Raw genomic sequence first — 19,221 nt, 5'->3', positions numbered from 1 at the left:
GATATATAGTCATACATGTATGTATATTATATAAAGGTTATGTTAGTAGAGTTAGCATTATGATATTCATAAATTCAAAAACTCTTATAAATTCAATTCGAGCCGAATCGACTTCTTAAGAATAAAATTCTTTTAACGTGAGTTTTCTCCATTCACAATATTTGATTTTGAAATCTTATTTAAGAATAACAAGTGAAGAAATCATTAAGATTATGTTAACATAGGTGGTGTTCACAGAATCCTTGAACTCATGGCTGTCCAGTTTGGCCAAAAGCCAAGAGAGATATATCCGACCCAAGCATATAGAACTCAAATCAATCATCTTAGATATGATAAAAATAAAGTGGAAAATCTTTGCTAGTTATCTATATTATATGAAAGACAAACCAATACGGTCGACAAATATACGTGAATAAGGGTTAAGATTCAAATGTTGCTAATAAAAAAAATTACATTGAGAGAGTTGTGCTTTTTAGTGGATCAACTCGACTCAAACTAAATTATTTGGAACCTATTGGACTTCCGAATAGTAAATTACATATCAAATATATATATATACACGTGAAACGTGAAGACCAATCACATAGAATTAATTAAATGGAAAATAAATAGATGCTTTTTTTAAAATGTTTATGCACTCTATTACCGTATAAAAATCTGAAGTCTCTTGGTCATTTTAAAATGTTAGTTGATTTATTATAGATGAAAAAAAAATGATGCATCATACTTGTACTTGACATAATCCCTCATGCTTTATTAAAAAACAAGGAACATTGATCATCAATTTAGTTGTTATATAGTTACTATCTTTCATAGTTACAAAATGTGTTCAACCCAAAGCTTTTCTAAGAAGATAGAAACGAATAATGTGCAAACATCGAAAAGTTCATGTAAGCCAATGGATATATATTTGCAAAAAGTAGGAGACAAGCATGCTTCCGTTGATGGAAGAACTTTTCCCGTCATATTACTTGTCTACTCATTACTATTTTTCATAGTTACAAAATGTGAATGAAAATTTATCAACCGTATCACGTCTCGTAATTACGTTGATGGAAAAATATGAAGTTCAATGTACTCTTTTTATTTTTTATTTTCCCCCGAGAGAGAATTTGAAGTGGGAGTCAATCACAAAAGAGGCTCAACTTTCGAAAATATGCCGACGACATTATGCATCACGTCATTAGTAATTCCACATTTGGGAATTCATAATTCCTTTTTTGCCCTTTAAGAGTACCTTTGGAATTTGAGATCATGCCTATAAGATTTTATGCCACAAGTAGCAATATTTTGTTGCGGCTTTGGTCAATTAAAATGGCGCATATGGAAGATTATGATGGCCTCCCTCTTGGATTTTGATCCCTCCATTATTTTAAGATCATGGAATGGAATCAAACCGATATTTCTTTGATTTATATATTCACTCGAACTATGCCATGGGAGGAGCCATGAAGTAATAGCTACATGAATGTGGAAGGATTAGGGCATGGTTCCTATTCTTCATTATTGCAAATAAATGCGCAATTTGCTTGTTATGAAGGACCTCTTCACATCGCAAATTAACTGCCCGCATGCATGTATCGGTATAAACCAGCGTAATGAACTTATGGTGTGGCTCCCCAGAGTCTTAATATGGTGGACCACGTGACCAAGTGCATGCTAACATCGGATTGAGGTGAACGGTATATCATAGTTGTTGTGCTGAACTCCCTGACCGAGACTTAATCATTACATTCGTTTTTTTTTTTTGTTTTCCATCAACAGACTTCGGTTCTAGAACACGAAAAGAACACAAACCGCGAATGTCGATAGCACTAGGATCTATATGTCCCATGATTCAGGACCATCAAAGCACTTTCCACGGCAATTCCTCTTTGTGGGCGAGGAAATTCTAAGTAGCATTAATATACATATCAACAAGACGCAACCCGCTCTACGTCCGGCCTAATGTAATTATTTATGTTGTTATTTTACAATTTCAAAAATATATCATTACAAACATGGCTGATATTAGTGGGCCTTTTACTGGGCTTCCAAATCGAGGGCCCAGTACATTTTCGGCCCAAATAGGACCAAAGAAAGCCCCCAACCGCTCCCCACTGAATATTTCAACACAAACCGCTTTCCGACATGCTGAAGGATGGTGGAAGAAACATTTGCTAAGTGATAATGAGCGGATCGTCGGTCATAAAGCTCAGAGCTTTCTCAAGGATTCCCGGCATTCGAATTGGAGCACCCACAGAAGCGAACCCGGTGGTGGCCGGGTTATCGCCATTTTCAACCATCAACAAGAGTTTCAGTACTTCGGATGCTCATGATGTCGGAGACGACCAGCTGTTCGATGAAATGCCTCAGAGGGTACCCAACAAGCGGAGCATCCATTTCGACCGTGTCCTCAGTCTTCTCAGAACCCCCGCTGTCCTGGGAGACACGGCATTCCCCTCAACCGGACATTGCTTGGCCCTCAAGATAGGGGCCCTTTCTCATTTACCAGTCCTGACCTCCCTCATCATGGCCTACTCCAGGGCAGGTGAGCTCTGCTGCTGCCACTACCTGTTCAATGAGATTACTGACAGAGATGTGATTATTTGTAATGCGATGATCACTGCACTGGTGGACCACGGCTGCTTCGAGGAGGCGATGGACTTATTCTCTAAGATGTTATCATGTGAAATAGGATTCAGCTCCACTTCTTTGTTACTCATTGTTTCGTCACTAATTTGCTTGGGTGACTTGGTTCAAGGCCGTATTCTTCATGGGCTAGCCTTGAGATCTGGGACACTATCGGATACCTCGCTTTGTAATGCTCTGATAGATATGTATGCCAAATTCGGTGAACTTCTCTCCTCAGAACTTGTGTTTCACGAGATGGGCAGTGTTAGGGACACTGTTTCCTGGAACTCGGTGATGAGCGGATTTCTCCATGGCAATGATCCTGAGAGGTGCTTGCTCTACTTTCTGGGGAGAGCCCGTGATGGAGAGAAGGGTGACAGTGTAAGTCTCTCATGTGCAATTTCGGCAGCCTCTTTTCTAAGGAATCTGAGGTGGGGCGAAGTTGTGCATGCCTTATCGAGCAAGACTGGGCTCGAGAACAATCCTAACAATAACTCAGTTGCCAACTCACTTGTTTCATTCTATTCTGCCTGCGGACATAGTGCAGCTGCAGAAATGATATTTAAGGAAATGGTGGTCAAGGATACGGTTTCTTGGAACACGGTGATTGAGGGTTTGAGGTTGAATGGAGAGATAGGAGAAGCATTCCATCTCCTACATGAAATGCAGTTCACTGCACAAAATCGACCCGATAAGATAACTCTTCTAACAATAACTTCAATTTGTGCGGATGAGATGCTATTAGTGGAAGGTAGAACCGTTCATGGCTTCATTCTTCGGGGAGGAATGGAGCTGGATTCATCATTGAGAAACAGCCTGATGTACATGTATGCTAAATGCGGGAGAGTTGAGTATGCTCTCTCCTTGTTCGAGTCCATGATCCCTAGAAGAGACTCGGTTTCATGGAACACAATGATCTCAGGGTATACCCAAGGAGGGTTAAATAAAGCTGCTCAGAGTTTGTTCAGGGAAATGCTAAAGGGTTCTCTAGAGTGCAGTGCGGTGACTCTCTTAGCGGTCCTGCCTTCCTGTGATTCCCCTGAGTTTCTTATATTCGGGAGATTGATCCACTGTTGGAAGTTGAAATCAGGATTCTCATACAATAATCTTGTTGTAAATTCGATTATCTACATGTATATCAACTGTGGCGAACTTAAAACAGCATTCTCGTTGTTTCGAGGGGATTCAGATATGAAAGATGTCACTTCTTGGAACACGGTTATAGGAGGTTGTGTGCAGAATTACTATTTTCGAGAGTCTTTAGATACATTCCATTTAATGATGAGAGAAGGCAATGCTTCTTTCGATTTCGTTACTCTTGTGAGTGTATTATCAGCTTGTGGTAACCTCGAACTGGTCTCTGGAGGTAAGTTGATTCATGGGCTTGCCATCAAGGCTCTCTTGGGATCAGAAACTCGTGTACAGAATGCTCTAATGACAATGTACGGGAGATGCAGAGAGATTGAGAGTGCAAGATCGGTTTTCACCACGGGTTATAAACTTAACTTATGTTCGTGGAATTGCATGATTTCTGCCTTTTGTCAGAACAAGAACCCAATGGAGGCATTGAACCTCTTCTGTCATCTTGATCTGGAACCTGATGAGTTCACCATTACTGGGATCATCACAGCTTGTACGCAGCTCGGGTCTATAACACAAGGTAAGCAAATCCACGCTCATGTTTATCGGTTTAGGCTCCACAAGAATCCAGAGATATGTTCAGCCCTTCTCGATATGTACAGCAACTGCGGGAGATTGGACCTTGCTAGTCAAGTTTTTGGAGAGCTGTCTAACAAATCCATTATTGCGTGGAACTCGATCATTTCAGCATACGGATATCACGGTGATGGAAAGAAAGCAATTGAACTTTTCCAAGAAATGTGCCAGCGTGGGAACCAACCAAATAATGGGACTTTTACAAGCCTTCTTTCGGCTTGCAGCCACTCGGGACTGGTAAAAGAAGGGATATACTATTACCATCACATGTTTCAGGACTTCGGAGTCGAGCCCATTGCTGATCACAGAGTATGTGTAGTTGATATGTTGGGCCGCTCGGGAGAGCTCCTTAATGCATATAGATTCATCAAGCAGATAGCACCCCGACCTGAGTCGGGCCCTTTGGGAGCTTTGCTGAGTTGGTCCAATTTTTATGGGGACATCGAACTGGGAAGAGAAGTTGCGGAGGCTCTGTTCAAATTGGATCCCGAGAACAGCGGGTACTATATCTCTTTGTCAAACATGTATGTTGCTGCAGGGAGGTGGAAGGAGGCTGTGGAGCTAAGGGGGGTGGTTGAAGCGAAGAGATTGAAGAAGCCACCCGGTTACAGCCTTATCAATGTCGGTTAGGTGCGATAAATAAAAGAGAGAGAGCAAAAATGGAAATGGTAGAGTTACAAACATGGCTAAGTGAAAACATTCGTAATTCAAGCTCATGAGCTGTATGTACAAAAAGATATTAATAGGAGGCGATTTTCATTTCCTCATAATGTCAGAAGACAATATTGTCAAACCCGAAACCACAAGATGCTACTGCCGTCCATCACATGTATGGATTATTATTAAACATATTCATCAAGCAGTTTTTAATAGTAAACTTTCAGTCGAGACCATCTCCTCAGATCACTTCCACTTCCTAAACATTCCATGCTTCCCGTGCTTCCCGTGCTTGAACTTGCCATGCTTTCCATGCTTGAACTTCCCATGCTTGACCTTCCCGTGACCGTAGCCATACCCATAGGGCATCCCATGGCTGACATGGTGTGACCCATGTGACATGTGGGAAGCCCCATAAGCAGCCGCTGCAGCAGCTGCTCCTCCAGCGAGGAGCGCCCCCATACCTCCATGACCTTAGGAGGCAAATAAAACTTCAATCAATCTAATTGTCAATATAACCTTAACTATTCTACAGTTTGCAAAACAACTGCAGTGGTCGATCCAATCATTTGTAAATTGTACAATAGCCAACTAAAGAATATGATCATACAATAAATCATTAACGAACAACTGCAATTCAAGGCCATCAGGAATGTCCAAAAGCACATTTGGGATATGGAGTGGACCACCACGCAAAAAAGTAATCCTCTTTGCATTATCATTCTAGAACTATATGATTTTTATCGTCCCAAACATGGCTAACAGAACTGTCAAGTATCACAGTGCCACCAGGTTTTACATGCACCATTGATGCCCCAAATAGGCCATTGTAAAGAAAAACATAATCTACAAAGTCATTCTACATGCCATTTAATTCATCTCTTATCCATTATATTATACCAAAAAGTCCAGGAATAAGTTGAACGTATCCAAAAATACCTAAAATATGTTATGAGAGTAAAAAATTCTTCAATTTTCATTATGCCGTAGAGCCAAACAATTTCAATTCTAGTAAAATCTATCCCAAGAAAAGGAAGCTCGACAATGTGAGAGTTGAACAACTTAAAAACCTGAAAGAGTGCCAATAATACCTGAATGGTGAGGAGCAGATGTACCCGGAGGGTATCCAGCAGGAGGGTATCCAGCATGAGGGTGTCCACCCGGAGGGTATCCGGCAGGAGGGTAACCTTGAGGGGGGTACCCTTGTTGGGGGTACCCTTGAGGGGGGTACCCTGCATTGGGAGGGTACCCTTGAGGTGGATATCCTTGAGGAGGGTAGCCTCCATAGGAAGCTCCATGCCCACCCATATGTGCTAGGTGGTCAAAGAGTCCTTTGTCTTGCCCATCGTGCTTGTCCTTGTCCTTCCCGCCTCCCATTGTGCTTTTGGTGAGTTGCTCTTACTTAACTGCCACAATATGTTATAAATTAGACTAAGATAGTATACATATTGGATGGTAAAGTGTATAAAGAAATGCAGATCAAAATGCCAATAGCAGACCGAGTTTTCTAAAATGAATCAAAGGCCATGGTGGTACTAGAACTCCTATAGGCTATGAGACAAACACAGCCTATGAAGCTAACTACGCGTCGATATGCCAAGAATAAACGCTTGCCTTCTTAGCGAATCACCAAATAATTGCAGCAAAATAGAAAATGATCTGACTACGTTGTATCATGCCTACTCGTCCACCAAGTATGAAACCCTATATACAGGGAAAAGGGAACGATGGTTCGAACAAAAGTTGACCATCAGAATGAAACACATTGACAAGAAATTTCCTTCATTAGATCTGACTACAAACATGCATGTTCGACATTGCTTGATCATGATCAATTTGCTGAGCCATGTAGTCACATTAGAATAGCTAAGATTCTAAACCAGAACATGATCACATTGATCAACCCGAGAACTACGTCGACTCGCAACAAACAGAAGTCGTAATCGAGATCTTTAACAAGAGGGGACGACAATCAAGATGAACCATTCCATTTGAACCCACCCGAGATGCGAAACTCATGACATAAAATTGCACATGATGGATCGCAGAGATAAATCTGTCCACTGTGATCAAAAACCACAACCAGAATGCGTCGAGCAACGATCAAACACCGAAAAGGGTGATCCGGTAATCACGAAAGGTACAACCTTTGACGGAGTAAAAAGCCCCAAAACAGATCAGAAAGCTTACAGCAATCAAGAACAGGGCCAAGAAACATAGACACGAACGTAAGATGGCTTACAAAGGAAGCAGGGCGATTGTACCTGTCGCTTTCGAAAGAAGGCCCTTGCGATTTTTCCCCAAGAAAATATCTTTGATGAGATAACAGGGAGAAGAAGGGATAAGACGGAGCTTCTATATATAGCTTTTCAATGGAAGAATCAGATTCCCCAAATTTACCTATTTTATATAATAGTATCAAGGGAAACGCGTTCGAGTTCGAGAGCTACGCGTGAATGACGCGTCTCCAAGCAATTTCTGCGCTCAGTGGCACGTGCGGGGTGGGTGGCGTCTCTGTCCTCATCCCAATTCCCTTCATTAGCTTAAACTTAACAACGAAGATGAAGATGACATCCATCAAGGCGTCGCTGTTACATTACATGTGGGAGGGGTTCTTGGGAGAAGGAGCGGCCATAGCCGTTGACTTTCAAAGGAGAAGGCAGGCAGGCCAGGCCAGGGCTGCAGCAGCCATTGATTTCTCGGTCTGTTCTTTTGTTTGACCAGTTCTGACCCTCGCATGGCCAAGGTGGCGCACGCGAACGCCATCTGTCGGAGCCTCTGACCAGGTCGAGAGCGACATCACACCCATGAAGCTCCCATGATGTAGATATCTTCCCTGTTGATGTTACTCTCATAAAGAAAGAATCATTGTTTGTTAACAAGGAACGACAACTAATAACGCACAACAACAGATCAACTACAGGGGTTGACTTATTATCATATATATGGTTTTGTGATAAACAATACCATATATCTTATACACAAGGAACTACATCAGAAGTAATATAGTAGTTAACAAGTTTATTCCCACGTGATTTGATAATTTCAAGGTCTAAGTTCAAATCGTCACAACTACTACTATCCACCATCTTACCTATGAAAAAAAAAAAAAACAGCTATACGGAAGTTATTTACGAATGGGCACGTTTCGTCCAAGTTCTCCTAACCACTTTGCAAACAATCATCTCCATCCTTAATGTATCATTTGAGCTTATCTAACTTTCACTCACTATACCCCTCTTTCTGTATGTTTCTTAGACTGGCTCCAGTGGGCGTCTCTCCCGCTGGTCTCTCTTGCCGTGTGGCAAGTTGAGAGACGGTCTAGAGAGACCCGCACACGGGGAAGCTCGTCTCAGTCTCTCATTTGAGAGACTAGTCTCTCAAACGAGGGACTCATTGGGACAACCGTGTCCCCATGCAGCAGCTGCAATTCCCTTTTCTTTTTTTTCCTTTTAAAATTCAAATGTGGGATCCAATTAAAATTATGTCTGGAATGATGAGTTTCTCTTTTTGTTGAATATGTTTCTGAATGAAGTGGAGATTATGTAGCAGTGATGGGCCACTTTAGAGACTCAAATTAAAGACAATAGATGGAGAGTCTTGTTAATATCCAGCTCCACTGACCGATGATTCTTTGTCTAGATATCTCAGTTTATTTGAGCAATAAATCGCCAATAAACCCATTTAAGTATGATCATGAGCCATGAGAAATTCGATCGATTTTTCCAGACATTCCCGAAGCATATTAACGCTAGAAGTTCTTGCGGCCTCATTGATATGATTTACAGAATTTGTATTCCTCAATCATGATTGCCAACATTTTGCAGTGGTACATATCAGAATTCTTTGCAGTCAGTACTTTCCCTCAATGTTCACCAATAATCCCCCCACGAGCATTGCCCTCCACTGGAGTGGTGGAACCAATATCGATCTATTAGCAGAATCTCCCTATCATAAATCGTAGACACGAGCTTAGCAACAGGGTGACAATCTCCACCGATACAAAGGTTACAATCCGTATAGGTCTTGAGGGCACAGCAGTGATCAGCCCAAATGCAATTGTTAGCTTCTCACTATGCAGATTCTGGGCCTCGCTTCTTCACCTCTTCTTCTTCTTCTTCTTCCACCAGCTGCAGAACAAGCGACTTGTTTGGCAAGCAACCAAAAGACTTTGGATATGTTTGATCTGCATAAAGGTGAAAATTATCGTTTACGAGAAACTCATGAATGGTCGACCTCGATGGAGCTACCCGGTATTTTCTTTTCCCTGCACTCTCTAATGAGGTTTCTTAATTTGGAGACACCAGCTCACTTCCCCTTCATGGAATAAATGTTCGAGAAAAGCAAATAGGCAGATGCATCATTTTGAAGGTCCAAGTTACGCAAATTTCAACAGAACTCTTGGACTATATATATCAACAATCTCATGAACCCGATCAGCCCCAAGCAGGGTCCTGAACTCCATTCTCCTTCTTGAAGGCAATATCGACCATGCAAGCTTCGTAGTGTTTGCTTTAAGGAACAATCCTCGAACTCTTTCCATTCTTTTTAAACCAAACCTTTTCCTCTTACACCAGAACAGAGTGGCTGCAGGCACATAAGAGGATTTTTGTGTAAGTCACAGCCCACTAGGCTGCACCTTCGCATCTTGCACCTTCAAGAACAGGTCTATTCTCCTCGCCCGTGGATCGCAACCCCACCAATCATCGCACTCCAAACAAAGACGATCCTTCCATTCTGCTGAATAAAAGACCTCAAGTGCCTTCTCTAGATCACTACTCTCGGCATACATATCTAGTTAGATGGCAATTCAGCAGGGACGCCACTCGCAGGCAGGCAGCCTGTCACGAGGCTGAGGGAGGTGTGGAGGCTCAGCGCAGGATCAGGGCTTTAAGCATAAGCTCGTACGAGGGTGTTTCCACACGTAGAAGCTTGGCTAACGAATTTCGTCGAAGACCTTGCAAGCGTAGGGCGGGCGGTGGGTTTGTGATGGCCATTTCCGACCAGAGCTTGTTTCTCCACCGAACAGGCGGTTAGCCATCGAGAACAAGGGCTGATTGATGATCGCAGATAAAGAGCAAGCTCCGATCAATCCCACGCCCGCCCGCCGTAAAATTTGGAAAATCTACTTTTAGTCCCTACATTCATCTGCTGTATTACTTTCATCCTCAATTATACATCAAGCCGTCCACTTTCTTCCTTCTCCTGCTCGACAGCCTGACTGGTTGCTTTAATCTGAACGCGCGGTCCCCCGCCAACACCCCCCTTTTCTTGCTTCTCCTGCTCGACAGCCTTCCTCCTTGTCTTCGCGAATCTCTTCTGGTCCTGCCCGTATTTCCCAATCTTCCTTGCAGGTTTGAAAGGCAGCTCCTCCGACCGACCTCCTCTCTGTCCTCTGCGACTTCGGTGTTTCCCTGTCAGCGAATAGCTGCTTCCGTGTTTCTTCTTCGTTGCTGACGCCGGCCCCTCCCCCTGGTCGCCTCTGCTCGTCGCCGGCTCTGCCCTTCGCCGCCTTCTGCCCGGATAAGCCCTTCCCAGCATCCTGCCCGTCGATTCTTCCTGGCCGTCGCCCACTCCTGCCCCCTCTGCCCTTTTCACTGGCCCGTCTACGCCTCCTGCCCCTCTCAAGACTCCTGCCAAATTTAATCAGGTATGTCCTTTGGTGCCAATGGGATCTCGAGGCTGCCCATTTCATTCTCGCTTTGTCGTTGATTTCATGCCCTGTATATGTATGATGATGATGATGATACCAAGTTGAATTGTTGAAGTATCCTCATATTGGGCATTGTCGTTGGTGTCTGAATCATATTGGGCTTGTTCTTATTCATGCTTTGATATCATATATGATGATGATACGAGGTTGCATTTTCATCGAAATGGGCGTGGGCTGACTCATACTATGATTCTACCAGATGATATTGGGCTTACATAATTTGATTGAGTCCGAATTGGTGACTTCACTTGTGATTTCACTACGGCTCGCGCATGCTTACTGCGATGTCACATGACTAGTTAAGTTTGGTTGCCTGAAATTGGGCGTTGCTGGTAGGCAATCACCGGTCATCAATGAGTTGATGGGTGATCGGGTTGGTCATCTTGTGTTTCGAGCTGTAATTAGAGTTACTGGATTTTATTTTATGGTATTTCAGTAAAAGACACAAGTTTTCCGTTAATATCTCTTTCATTCCAAGCAAGGTAATGTGGATTACCGGCAAGATTACCGGTCCATACCAAACATGTAATCTTAATAGTAACTAAGTGGAAATCTAGACTGCTAGTAATGTTAAATGGTAATGCACCAAAGGCCACCTTAGATAATGTAGTTTTTATGCTTGCTCTGTGTATGTTTATATACATAGTTTTTTGATAGCTATTGAGTTATTGTTAATGATGTTGGAATTGTTAATTGTTGTTGTAATTCTCATTGTTTTTCCATTCCCAAGACATTATTATCTTCCCGTTTGGTATGCGGAAATTAAAGGGGTTCTATAGAATGAAATGTAATGGTATTATGAGGAAAGTTTCGATTTTTTTGTTGAACATTACTGTTAAATATATAGATCTCAATAGTTTAGGACTTAAATGTAAATAGTCTTTAGTTTCTCTCTAGTTGTGTAAATAACTCATTGGAGTATATAAAATGCTAAGTGTGGATAATCCCACTTACGATTCTTTTCCCAATCTCTGTGTTTTCATGGTATCAGAGCTAGGGTTGGGGGAAAATCGTCAACCCAGCTGAAGCAATCGTCAATCGTCAACCCAGCTGTTGCTTCCTTCTCCAGTCGCTGTCTCTTCGTCTCTAGGCGTCCTGGCTCGAAGCTTTCTCTAGTCACAGCTTCCTCCAGTCGCTGCTTCAGTCGCTACTCTTTGTTTCCAGCTGCCTCCAGTTGCTGCTTCGGTCGCTGGTTCTTGTCTCCAGTCACTGAAGTCGCTATTTCAGTCTCCAGAGGTCGCTGGTTCCGTCTCTTCTTCAAGTATTGGTTCCGTCAGTCTTCAGGTGGTCGCCCAGTTCGTCTCAAGTGGTCCCCTCCTTATTTTCAGTCTGCTCCCGTGGGCCTACTGGCTTCATCTCCACCCTACTGGTACTTGCTTTTGAGCCCACTGGTTTCTTCAGTTACTGCTTTCGTTGCTGCTTGCTGATGCTCTAGCTGGATAAGTACTGTGGGTGTCTGTTGTTGTTTGCTGAAGCTCCTTGCTGCTTCAGTGTGCTTCTGCTTGCTGCTTGCTAAGCCCACTGGCTCTGTTTCTCTGTTGTCTGTAGTTCTCTTTAGTTAATATGTCAAACTCGATAAGTACTGTGGGCGTTTCCCCAATCTATGGGAACCCTGTAGTTTCTACTGTTAAGTTGAGTGGAAGAACTTTCGCTGATTGGAAGGCTTCGGTTGAGCTATGGTTTTTGGGTCAAGGGCACTTGGAGCATCTCACTAAAGAATATTTCGGAGATTGAAGAGTCGAAAAAGGCAACTTGGACTCAAATTGATGCGTACCTGTGCACTCTGTTATGGCAGTCCATTGACCCATCTTTAATGTCCATGTTCCGCCCTTATAGGACATGTAAATCAGTGTGGACACGTGTGCAGGAGGTGTATACCTGCGATATCACCCGGGTGTATGATGTACTTTCTAATCTATTTCAGCTGAAGCTTTTAGATACGGATATGCACACACACTTGGCAAAACTTCAAGGATTATTTACTGAGTTTGATGAGATCATGCCCTACACAGCTGACCTAAAGGAACAACAGAATCAACGTGACAAAATGAAAGCGATCATTTGCCTGCAGAGTCTCGGAGCCGAGTATGAACATGTGAAAAGTCAAATTCTTAGAGGAGAGGCAATCCCTCCATTGGCCGATGTGGTTGCACGATTGATTCGAGTGACTGATGTTTCACAAACTCCATGTATAGTTGAGGAGAAGGCGGCACTTGTTACTGAGTCCAACTCATCTAGTGCAACCTCGAGTTCAGCCGGTGTTGCCTATACTCACAAGGGTCATCGAGGATCTAAAACAGGAAAGGGTCGGGGGAATCCCCCAACGTGCACCTATTGTGGACGCCGCGGTCATAGTCGGGAAAAGTGCTATTCACTACATGGATTTCCTCCTAAGGTCGCGAATGCGGCTTAGGTGCAAGTGTCGGTCGACACTGATAGTAGTTCTGCATCATACAGAGGAACACCCACTGGATCGTCATCTTCAGTGGTTATTTCGGCAGAGGACTACGCTCAGTTTACTCGTCTCCTTCAGAACCAGGCAGTAAAGCAAACATCTCATCCTCCTATTGTTTCCTTTGCACAGTCCAGTCAGCCAGTGGCATGTCTTACCAAATCATCTCCATTTGGCTCTTGGGTTCTCGACTCAGGTGCATCCGATCATATGTCCGGTAACTCTAATTTGTTATCCCACTTCCATAATTCTAGCTCTTTGCCCTCTATTACTTTAGCTAATGGTTCTATCGCCTCGGTAAATGGTCTTGGAACGGCTCAACCTACTGCTTCCATTCCCTTATCCTCCGTCCTATATCTTCATAATTTTCCCTATAATTTAATATCTATTAGCAAACTGACCAAGAGTCTCAATTGCATTGTAACATTTACCTCAGACTCTGTGGTGATTCAGGACTCGAGGACCGGAGGAACGATTGGAACGGGGCGTGAGTTTCAAGGTCTCTACCGACTATCTACTCCAACAACATTTGAGGTACCTATTGCCTGCACCGCTGCTGCTTCTCCAGAGCAGATTCATAGTCGCCTAGGTCATCATTCTTTAGCTAATTTGAAACAAATGGTTCCAAATTTGTCCAAGGTTAGTCAATTAGAGTGTCAATCCTATCAGCTTGGAAAACATATTTGGGCCCAATTTCCAAGTAGAGTCAATAAACGTGCTAGTGCACCTTTTGTTTTAGTTCATTCAGACATTTGGGGTCCTTGTCCAATTCCTTCAAGTCAAGGTTATCGTTATTTTGTAACCTTCATTGATGATTATTCCAGAATGACATGGGTTTATCTATTGAAAAATCGTTCTGATCTATACTCCACATTTGTGTCCTTTTGTACTGAGATCCAAACACAATTTGGCGTTTTAATTCGTACTCTTCGTAGTGATAATGCCCGAGAGTATTTTTCAGCTTCATTTCAATCATATATGTCCTCTCGAGGCATTATACATCAGTCTTCTTATGCTTATACTCCACAACAAAATGGAGTTGCTGAGCGAAAGAATAGGCATCTTGTTGAGACCCTACGCACTCTCTTGATACATATGAATGTACCAGTAAAATTTTGGGGTGATGCACTTCTCACTGCATGCTATTTGATTAATAGAATGCCTTCCAGTGTCCTTCATGGTCAAATTCCTTTTTTAGTCTTGTTTCCTCGTGATGCAATCTATTCCTTGCCTCCACGTATTTTTGGATGTCTTTGTTTCGTCCATCAATTGCTCCCAGGTTCATCAAAACTGTCTCCTCGCTCTTTAAAGTGTGTATTCTTGGGATATCCTCGAGGACAAAAAGGATATAGATGTTATTCTCTGGAACAACGCAGATATTTTGTGATTGCTGATGTCACATTCTTTGAGTCCACACCTTTTTTTTCTGAGTCTCCCAATCAATCTGAGTTGGTTTCTGAATCGTTGTCTCTCCCTCCTCCATATGTACTTGTCCCGTCTAATGTTCCATCAACATCTACTCCTCCTCCTGAGATACCTGAGATAGCTGCATCACGTGAGTTGATCACTTATCAGCGTAGGAAAAAGGTACCTCATGCTGAATCACAGCCAGTAGAGAGAGTACAGGTGATCTCTCCTACGAGACCAGAGGACTCTACCCCTGTTCCAGTCGCGCCTCCTTCCTCGGATCTACCATTGATGTCCGTCCCTGAGCAAGACTTACCTATTGCCCAGAGAAAAGGTACCCGTTCCATTGCCAATCCTTATCCTTTATATAACTTTCTCAGTTATAGTCGTCTGTCTCCTATCTATTCTGCCTTTCTTTCCTCTTTGGATTCTATTTCTATTCCTCAATCCGTTAGGGAGGCATTGTCACATTCTGGCTGGCGGGAAGCAATGGAAGATGAGATGTCTGCTTTACATGCCAACAGTACTTGGGAACTTGTATCCTTGCCACCTGGAAAGACTGTGGTTGGTTGCCGATGGGTGTATACAGTGAAGATGTCACCAAGTGGTTCTATTGATAGATTGAAAGCTCGTCTAGTTGCCAAGGGCTATACACAAATTCCTGGATTAGATTATGGAGATACCTTCTCTCCTGTAGCTAAGGTGGCCTCTGTACGTCTATTATTGTCATTGGCAGCTGTTCGTCATTGGTCGCTCCACCAGTTAGACATCAAGAATGCCTTTTTACATGGAGACTTAGAAGAGGAAGTTTATATGGAGCAACCGCCTGGGTTTGTTGCTCAGGGGGAGTACTTCGGCAAGGTATGTAAACTCCGTAAATCTTTATATGGGTTGAAGCAGTCTCCTCGAGCATGGTTCGGTCGTTTCAGTTCAGCTGTTCTTAAGTTTGGTCTAGTAAGAAGTCAATTTGATCATTCGGTGTTCTTCAGACACTTTGGAGGAAGACAAATTCTCTTGGTTGTATATGTTGATGATATTGTAATTACGGGGGATGATGTAGTTGGCATTTCTCAACTGAAGACTTATTTGCACTCACAGTTCCAAACTAAAGATTTGGGAGCCTTGAGGCACTTTCTTGGGATTGAGGTTGCTCAGTCTGAGCGTGGTATTTACATATCACAAAGGAAGTATGTGTTAGACATCTTAGAAGAAACGGAATTGCTTGAGTGTAAGCCCGTGGATCCTAATGTCAAGTTAGCACCAGGAGAAGGGGAACCCTTTCTAGATGTTGGGCGATATCGCAGACTGGTTGGTAAGCTGAACTATCTCACAGTTACTAGACCAGACATATCTTTTGCAGTGAGTGTTGTCAGTCAGTTCCTAGATTCACCAACTGAAACTCACTGGAATGCTGTAATTCGAATTATGAAGTATCTTAAGGGAGCTCCTGGTAGAGGATTGCTATATCAAGATCGAGGTCATAATGAAGTCGTTGGATATACTGATGCAGATTGGGCCGGTTCAAAATCAGACAGGAGATCCACAACAGGGTACTGTGTCTTGTTTGGGGGGAATGTTATTTCATGGAAGAGTAAGAAACAAAATGTTGTTGCCCGATCGAGTGCCGAAGCTGAATATAGGGCAATGGCTTTAACCACCTGTGAACTGTTGTGGGTGAAGCAATTGCTTGGAGAGTTAGGAGTAGAACAACCTGGTCCTATGAAGTTATTTCGTGATAATCAGGCCGCACTACATATTGCATCGAACCCGGTTTTTCATGAGAGAACGAAACATATCGAGGTTGACTGTCATTTTGTTAGAGAGAAGTTGCAATCTCAGATCATTGTGACAGCCTTTGTTAGTTCAAATGATCAATTGGCAGATATCTTTACTAAGGCTCTTAGAGGTCCTCGAGTAGATTATATTTGTAACAAGTTGGGCATTCACAATATATATGCTCCAGCTTGAGGGGGGTGTTAAATATATAGATCTCAATAGTTTAGGACTTAAATGTAAATAGTCTTTAGTTTCTCTTTAGTTGTGTAAATAACTCATTGGAGTATATAAAATGCTAAGTGTGGATAATCCCACTTACGATTCTTTTCCCAATCTCTGTGTTTTCAATTACAATACAAAGGAATATAATTATAATGTTGGACTTATTTACCAAGATATCATTCTACATGTATTCTTAGATATATGAAGTTCAAAGAAAATATATGATACATACACAAAAAGTAGTTGAAATGAGGTACTGACCATGCTTTATCTTTTTTGAGGGAATGTTCATTCGAAAAAAAAAAAAGCTATCATGAGGGAGTGCCCTTTCCAACTCACAAAAAGACACCAAAATGAGAAAATAGAGTGGAGGGATGAAATGTTCATTCCATTCCATTCCATTTCACTCCAGCGTACCAAACGGGACCTTCCTAATGGAAGCAACATGTTCAAAATTTGATAACTGGAACCTGTGGTTCTGGGTAGGTTCGGATCTGGGACTTAATAAGATAGGAGCCCAGGTAGGATCAGGATCTTGAATTTAAGAACTTGTCTCATATAGGGTTGACTTCTCAATGATTGGGTGATTATGGTTTGATGATGCTCTGACGAGGAGGTAGGGCTACTCGCTTTTGTTTCATTTTAACATTCACGAATGACTTTTTGGAAACTTCCGAATTTCAATGGAGTTAGAGCTTCTGCAGGTTTAGATAGGGATTCAGTATCTCTATTCTTCATCTGCAATGATTGAATTATGCTGCCACGAGAAGTCTCCAAAGGACGATGACTGTTGCTAATGTTCTTGGGGTTGCATTCTGTAATCGGTCCCTGATTTGACCGCATCGTTGAGCTTTACCTTGTTGAAGTGGATGTAATTGGTTTTTGAGTGGAGTAGCAACAGTTCGATGCCCATTTCTTGCTCGTGTCCATTGAGAGATCATATTGTATCTGCTTGTCGTTTCTTGTTTCCTCTAAATGTATGTATGTTCCTGTAATTTTCTGTTGAAGTATACTGAGCGGTCATCATCTTCTTCTCTGACTCAAATCACTTGCCTGCAGTAGAGCTTGTACCTTTGCAGTGCGTATATCCAACCGAATCTTTTTGAGAAGAGTGGATCAAATCAGGCTCCTTATTTTTCGAATATGAAAATGTATGTCCTCATTGAAGGTCCTCCTTCTCATTTTTTTTCTTAAAGATTTCTCTCCTCTGTTTTAATCTTGTCTGTATACATGGGTTCCGAAAAATTTTAATCAGGCTCAGTTGTTCTTCTCTTTAGTCTGATATGCTCATTAATCACAATCACTCTGCAGAATAAAAGCCAATGATGGTCCTCTTACAAATTTTGAGGTACTGGACTATTTGCGGTCAAGAGGGGCTTCCAAGGAGGTTGCCGTCACAGTTGCCCCATCAGAGTATAAGGTTGTTTTGCTGTCTATGAAACTACAAGAGTAGCTTCATTCTTTCAGTTTGAAACGCAATGTAAGTTTTCCATCTGATTCCAGTTCTTGCAATTAGGTTTTTGAGTATTTGGTCGAGACTGCTGCATGCAATCAGACAAGAGAGCATGTGACCGACTTTGTGCAAAAGGTCAAGACATACAACCTTGCAAAGGCGGAGGTGCTTAACATAATAAACATTAGGCCTCCACTACCTGTTGGAATTTTCACGGTGAGTTTAATTTCACATTTTCCCCTATCTTTATCTTGTCAAGTTTAGGTGGAGCTTGAAGAATCTTTAACTTGCAATGAGCTTCTTTCAGCCCGGTATATCAATTTAAAAGATGCAGTGACATGTTTGGCAATGAGGACTGGAATGCAAGTGAATATAACTTTTCTATCCATTATGAGAAGTGACAACCTAACGGGTATTAGTCTTCCCTGGGTTATTTTTTTCCCTTAATTTCTCATGAAAAGTTTGTGCAGATTGTGGAGAATTGTGACGCTCGTTTGGGTGAAGCCGCAGCTGAAGAGCTTGCAGAGATGGTCTCTGAAACTTTGCCCCCTCCTCTGGCGCAGCCAGAGATTCAAGATGCTGACCAGCTGGACGAAACTATAGCAGATGGCAATCCACAGCCGATTGCTGATTCTGATGGAGAAGCAGCTTAAGCTGTGGCCGGAGGGGCTGTTAACGGTGGAGACGATATGGTTGAAGATGGGAACTTGGGGGATACAAGGTGAAGGATTTTCTTTGCTCAGATATCCATTTGTAGAACGTGAAATCACATCTCCAACATACAAAGTCCGGGCCAAAAGAAATTTTGAAGTTGTCTATCATGGTTGGGGCTCCATCTGTTCAAAAACATTCCAAAAATTCCTTCTTCTTCTTGTTCTTTTTTTTTTTTTTTTTTTTGTAGTTATCAAGCTCCTGCTAGCTAGCTAGACTGCTTAGACCATTGATACCCGTTTTCGAGTTTGACAATGCTTTCCTCAAATAGCTCACTGGCCTCTGAGTCTGCACATATTATACTAAAGCAAGCCGATCACTTGACCATGGGCGAGACGATGCATTGGCTTGCTTAGCCAATGCCAAACTCTTGCTTTGCTTAACCTTTATGAGTAAGATCTCTAGACTACGCCGAGCCTGAAAACCGATATTCGATGGAGCTCGAGCATGAGGCTGATCTTTTCAAGTCGAGGAAGTTTGAGACTGTCAGCTCCGCAATCA

At 42.5% G+C, this 19,221-nt stretch overlaps 3 protein-coding genes across 9 annotated transcripts; 2 read left to right on the top strand and 1 right to left on the bottom strand.

The window, feature by feature from the left end:
- The first annotated feature begins 1,491 nt into the window (after positions 1–1,491).
- Positions 1,492–5,222, top strand: LOC116214390 (pentatricopeptide repeat-containing protein At4g19220, mitochondrial). Its single transcript, XM_031549804.1, has one exon. The coding sequence runs from the start codon at positions 2,170–2,172 to the stop codon at positions 4,957–4,959; it is 2,790 nt and encodes a 929-aa protein (XP_031405664.1). The 5' UTR covers positions 1,492–2,169; the 3' UTR covers positions 4,960–5,222.
- LOC116214440 (glycine-rich protein A3-like) lies at positions 5,055–7,434 on the bottom strand. Of its 4 annotated transcripts, none has more exons than XM_031549846.1 (3): positions 7,251–7,434; positions 6,078–6,392; positions 5,055–5,459 (listed from the first exon to the last, which is right to left on the bottom strand). In XM_031549846.1, exons 2-3 carry the CDS (start codon positions 6,361–6,363, stop codon positions 5,233–5,235), a joined length of 513 nt encoding a protein of 170 aa, XP_031405706.1. In that variant the 5' UTR covers positions 6,364–6,392; positions 7,251–7,434; the 3' UTR covers positions 5,055–5,232. The 4 variants fall into 4 exon arrangements, with proteins under 4 accessions (XP_031405706.1, XP_031405715.1, XP_031405711.1 ...); XM_031549855.1 differs by having other exon boundaries at positions 7,229–7,362; XM_031549851.1 differs by lacking the exon at positions 7,251–7,434 and adding an exon at positions 6,988–7,183.
- A 3,070-nt stretch (positions 7,435–10,504) lies between these two features.
- On the top strand, positions 10,505–18,830 carry LOC116214465. Of its 4 annotated transcripts, none has more exons than XM_031549877.1 (5): positions 10,505–10,636; positions 17,616–17,707; positions 17,868–17,976; positions 18,073–18,225; positions 18,480–18,830. In XM_031549877.1, the coding sequence occupies exons 2-5, from the start codon at positions 17,700–17,702 to the stop codon at positions 18,660–18,662; spliced, it is 453 nt and encodes a 150-aa protein (XP_031405737.1). In that variant the 5' UTR covers positions 10,505–10,636; positions 17,616–17,699; the 3' UTR covers positions 18,663–18,830. The 4 variants fall into 4 exon arrangements, with proteins under 4 accessions (XP_031405737.1, XP_031405741.1, XP_031405733.1 ...); XM_031549881.1 differs by having other exon boundaries at positions 10,603–10,636; positions 17,619–17,707; XM_031549873.1 differs by lacking the exon at positions 10,505–10,636 and adding an exon at positions 10,796–12,068 and having other exon boundaries at positions 17,619–17,707.
- Positions 18,831–19,221: the final 391 nt, after the last annotated feature.

This window comes from Punica granatum, chromosome 1 (genome assembly GCF_007655135.1).
Source record: "Punica granatum isolate Tunisia-2019 chromosome 1, ASM765513v2, whole genome shotgun sequence".
NCBI classification, from domain to species: domain Eukaryota; kingdom Viridiplantae; phylum Streptophyta; class Magnoliopsida; order Myrtales; family Lythraceae; genus Punica; species Punica granatum.
This window is presented reverse-complemented; position numbering and strand designations above follow the sequence as displayed.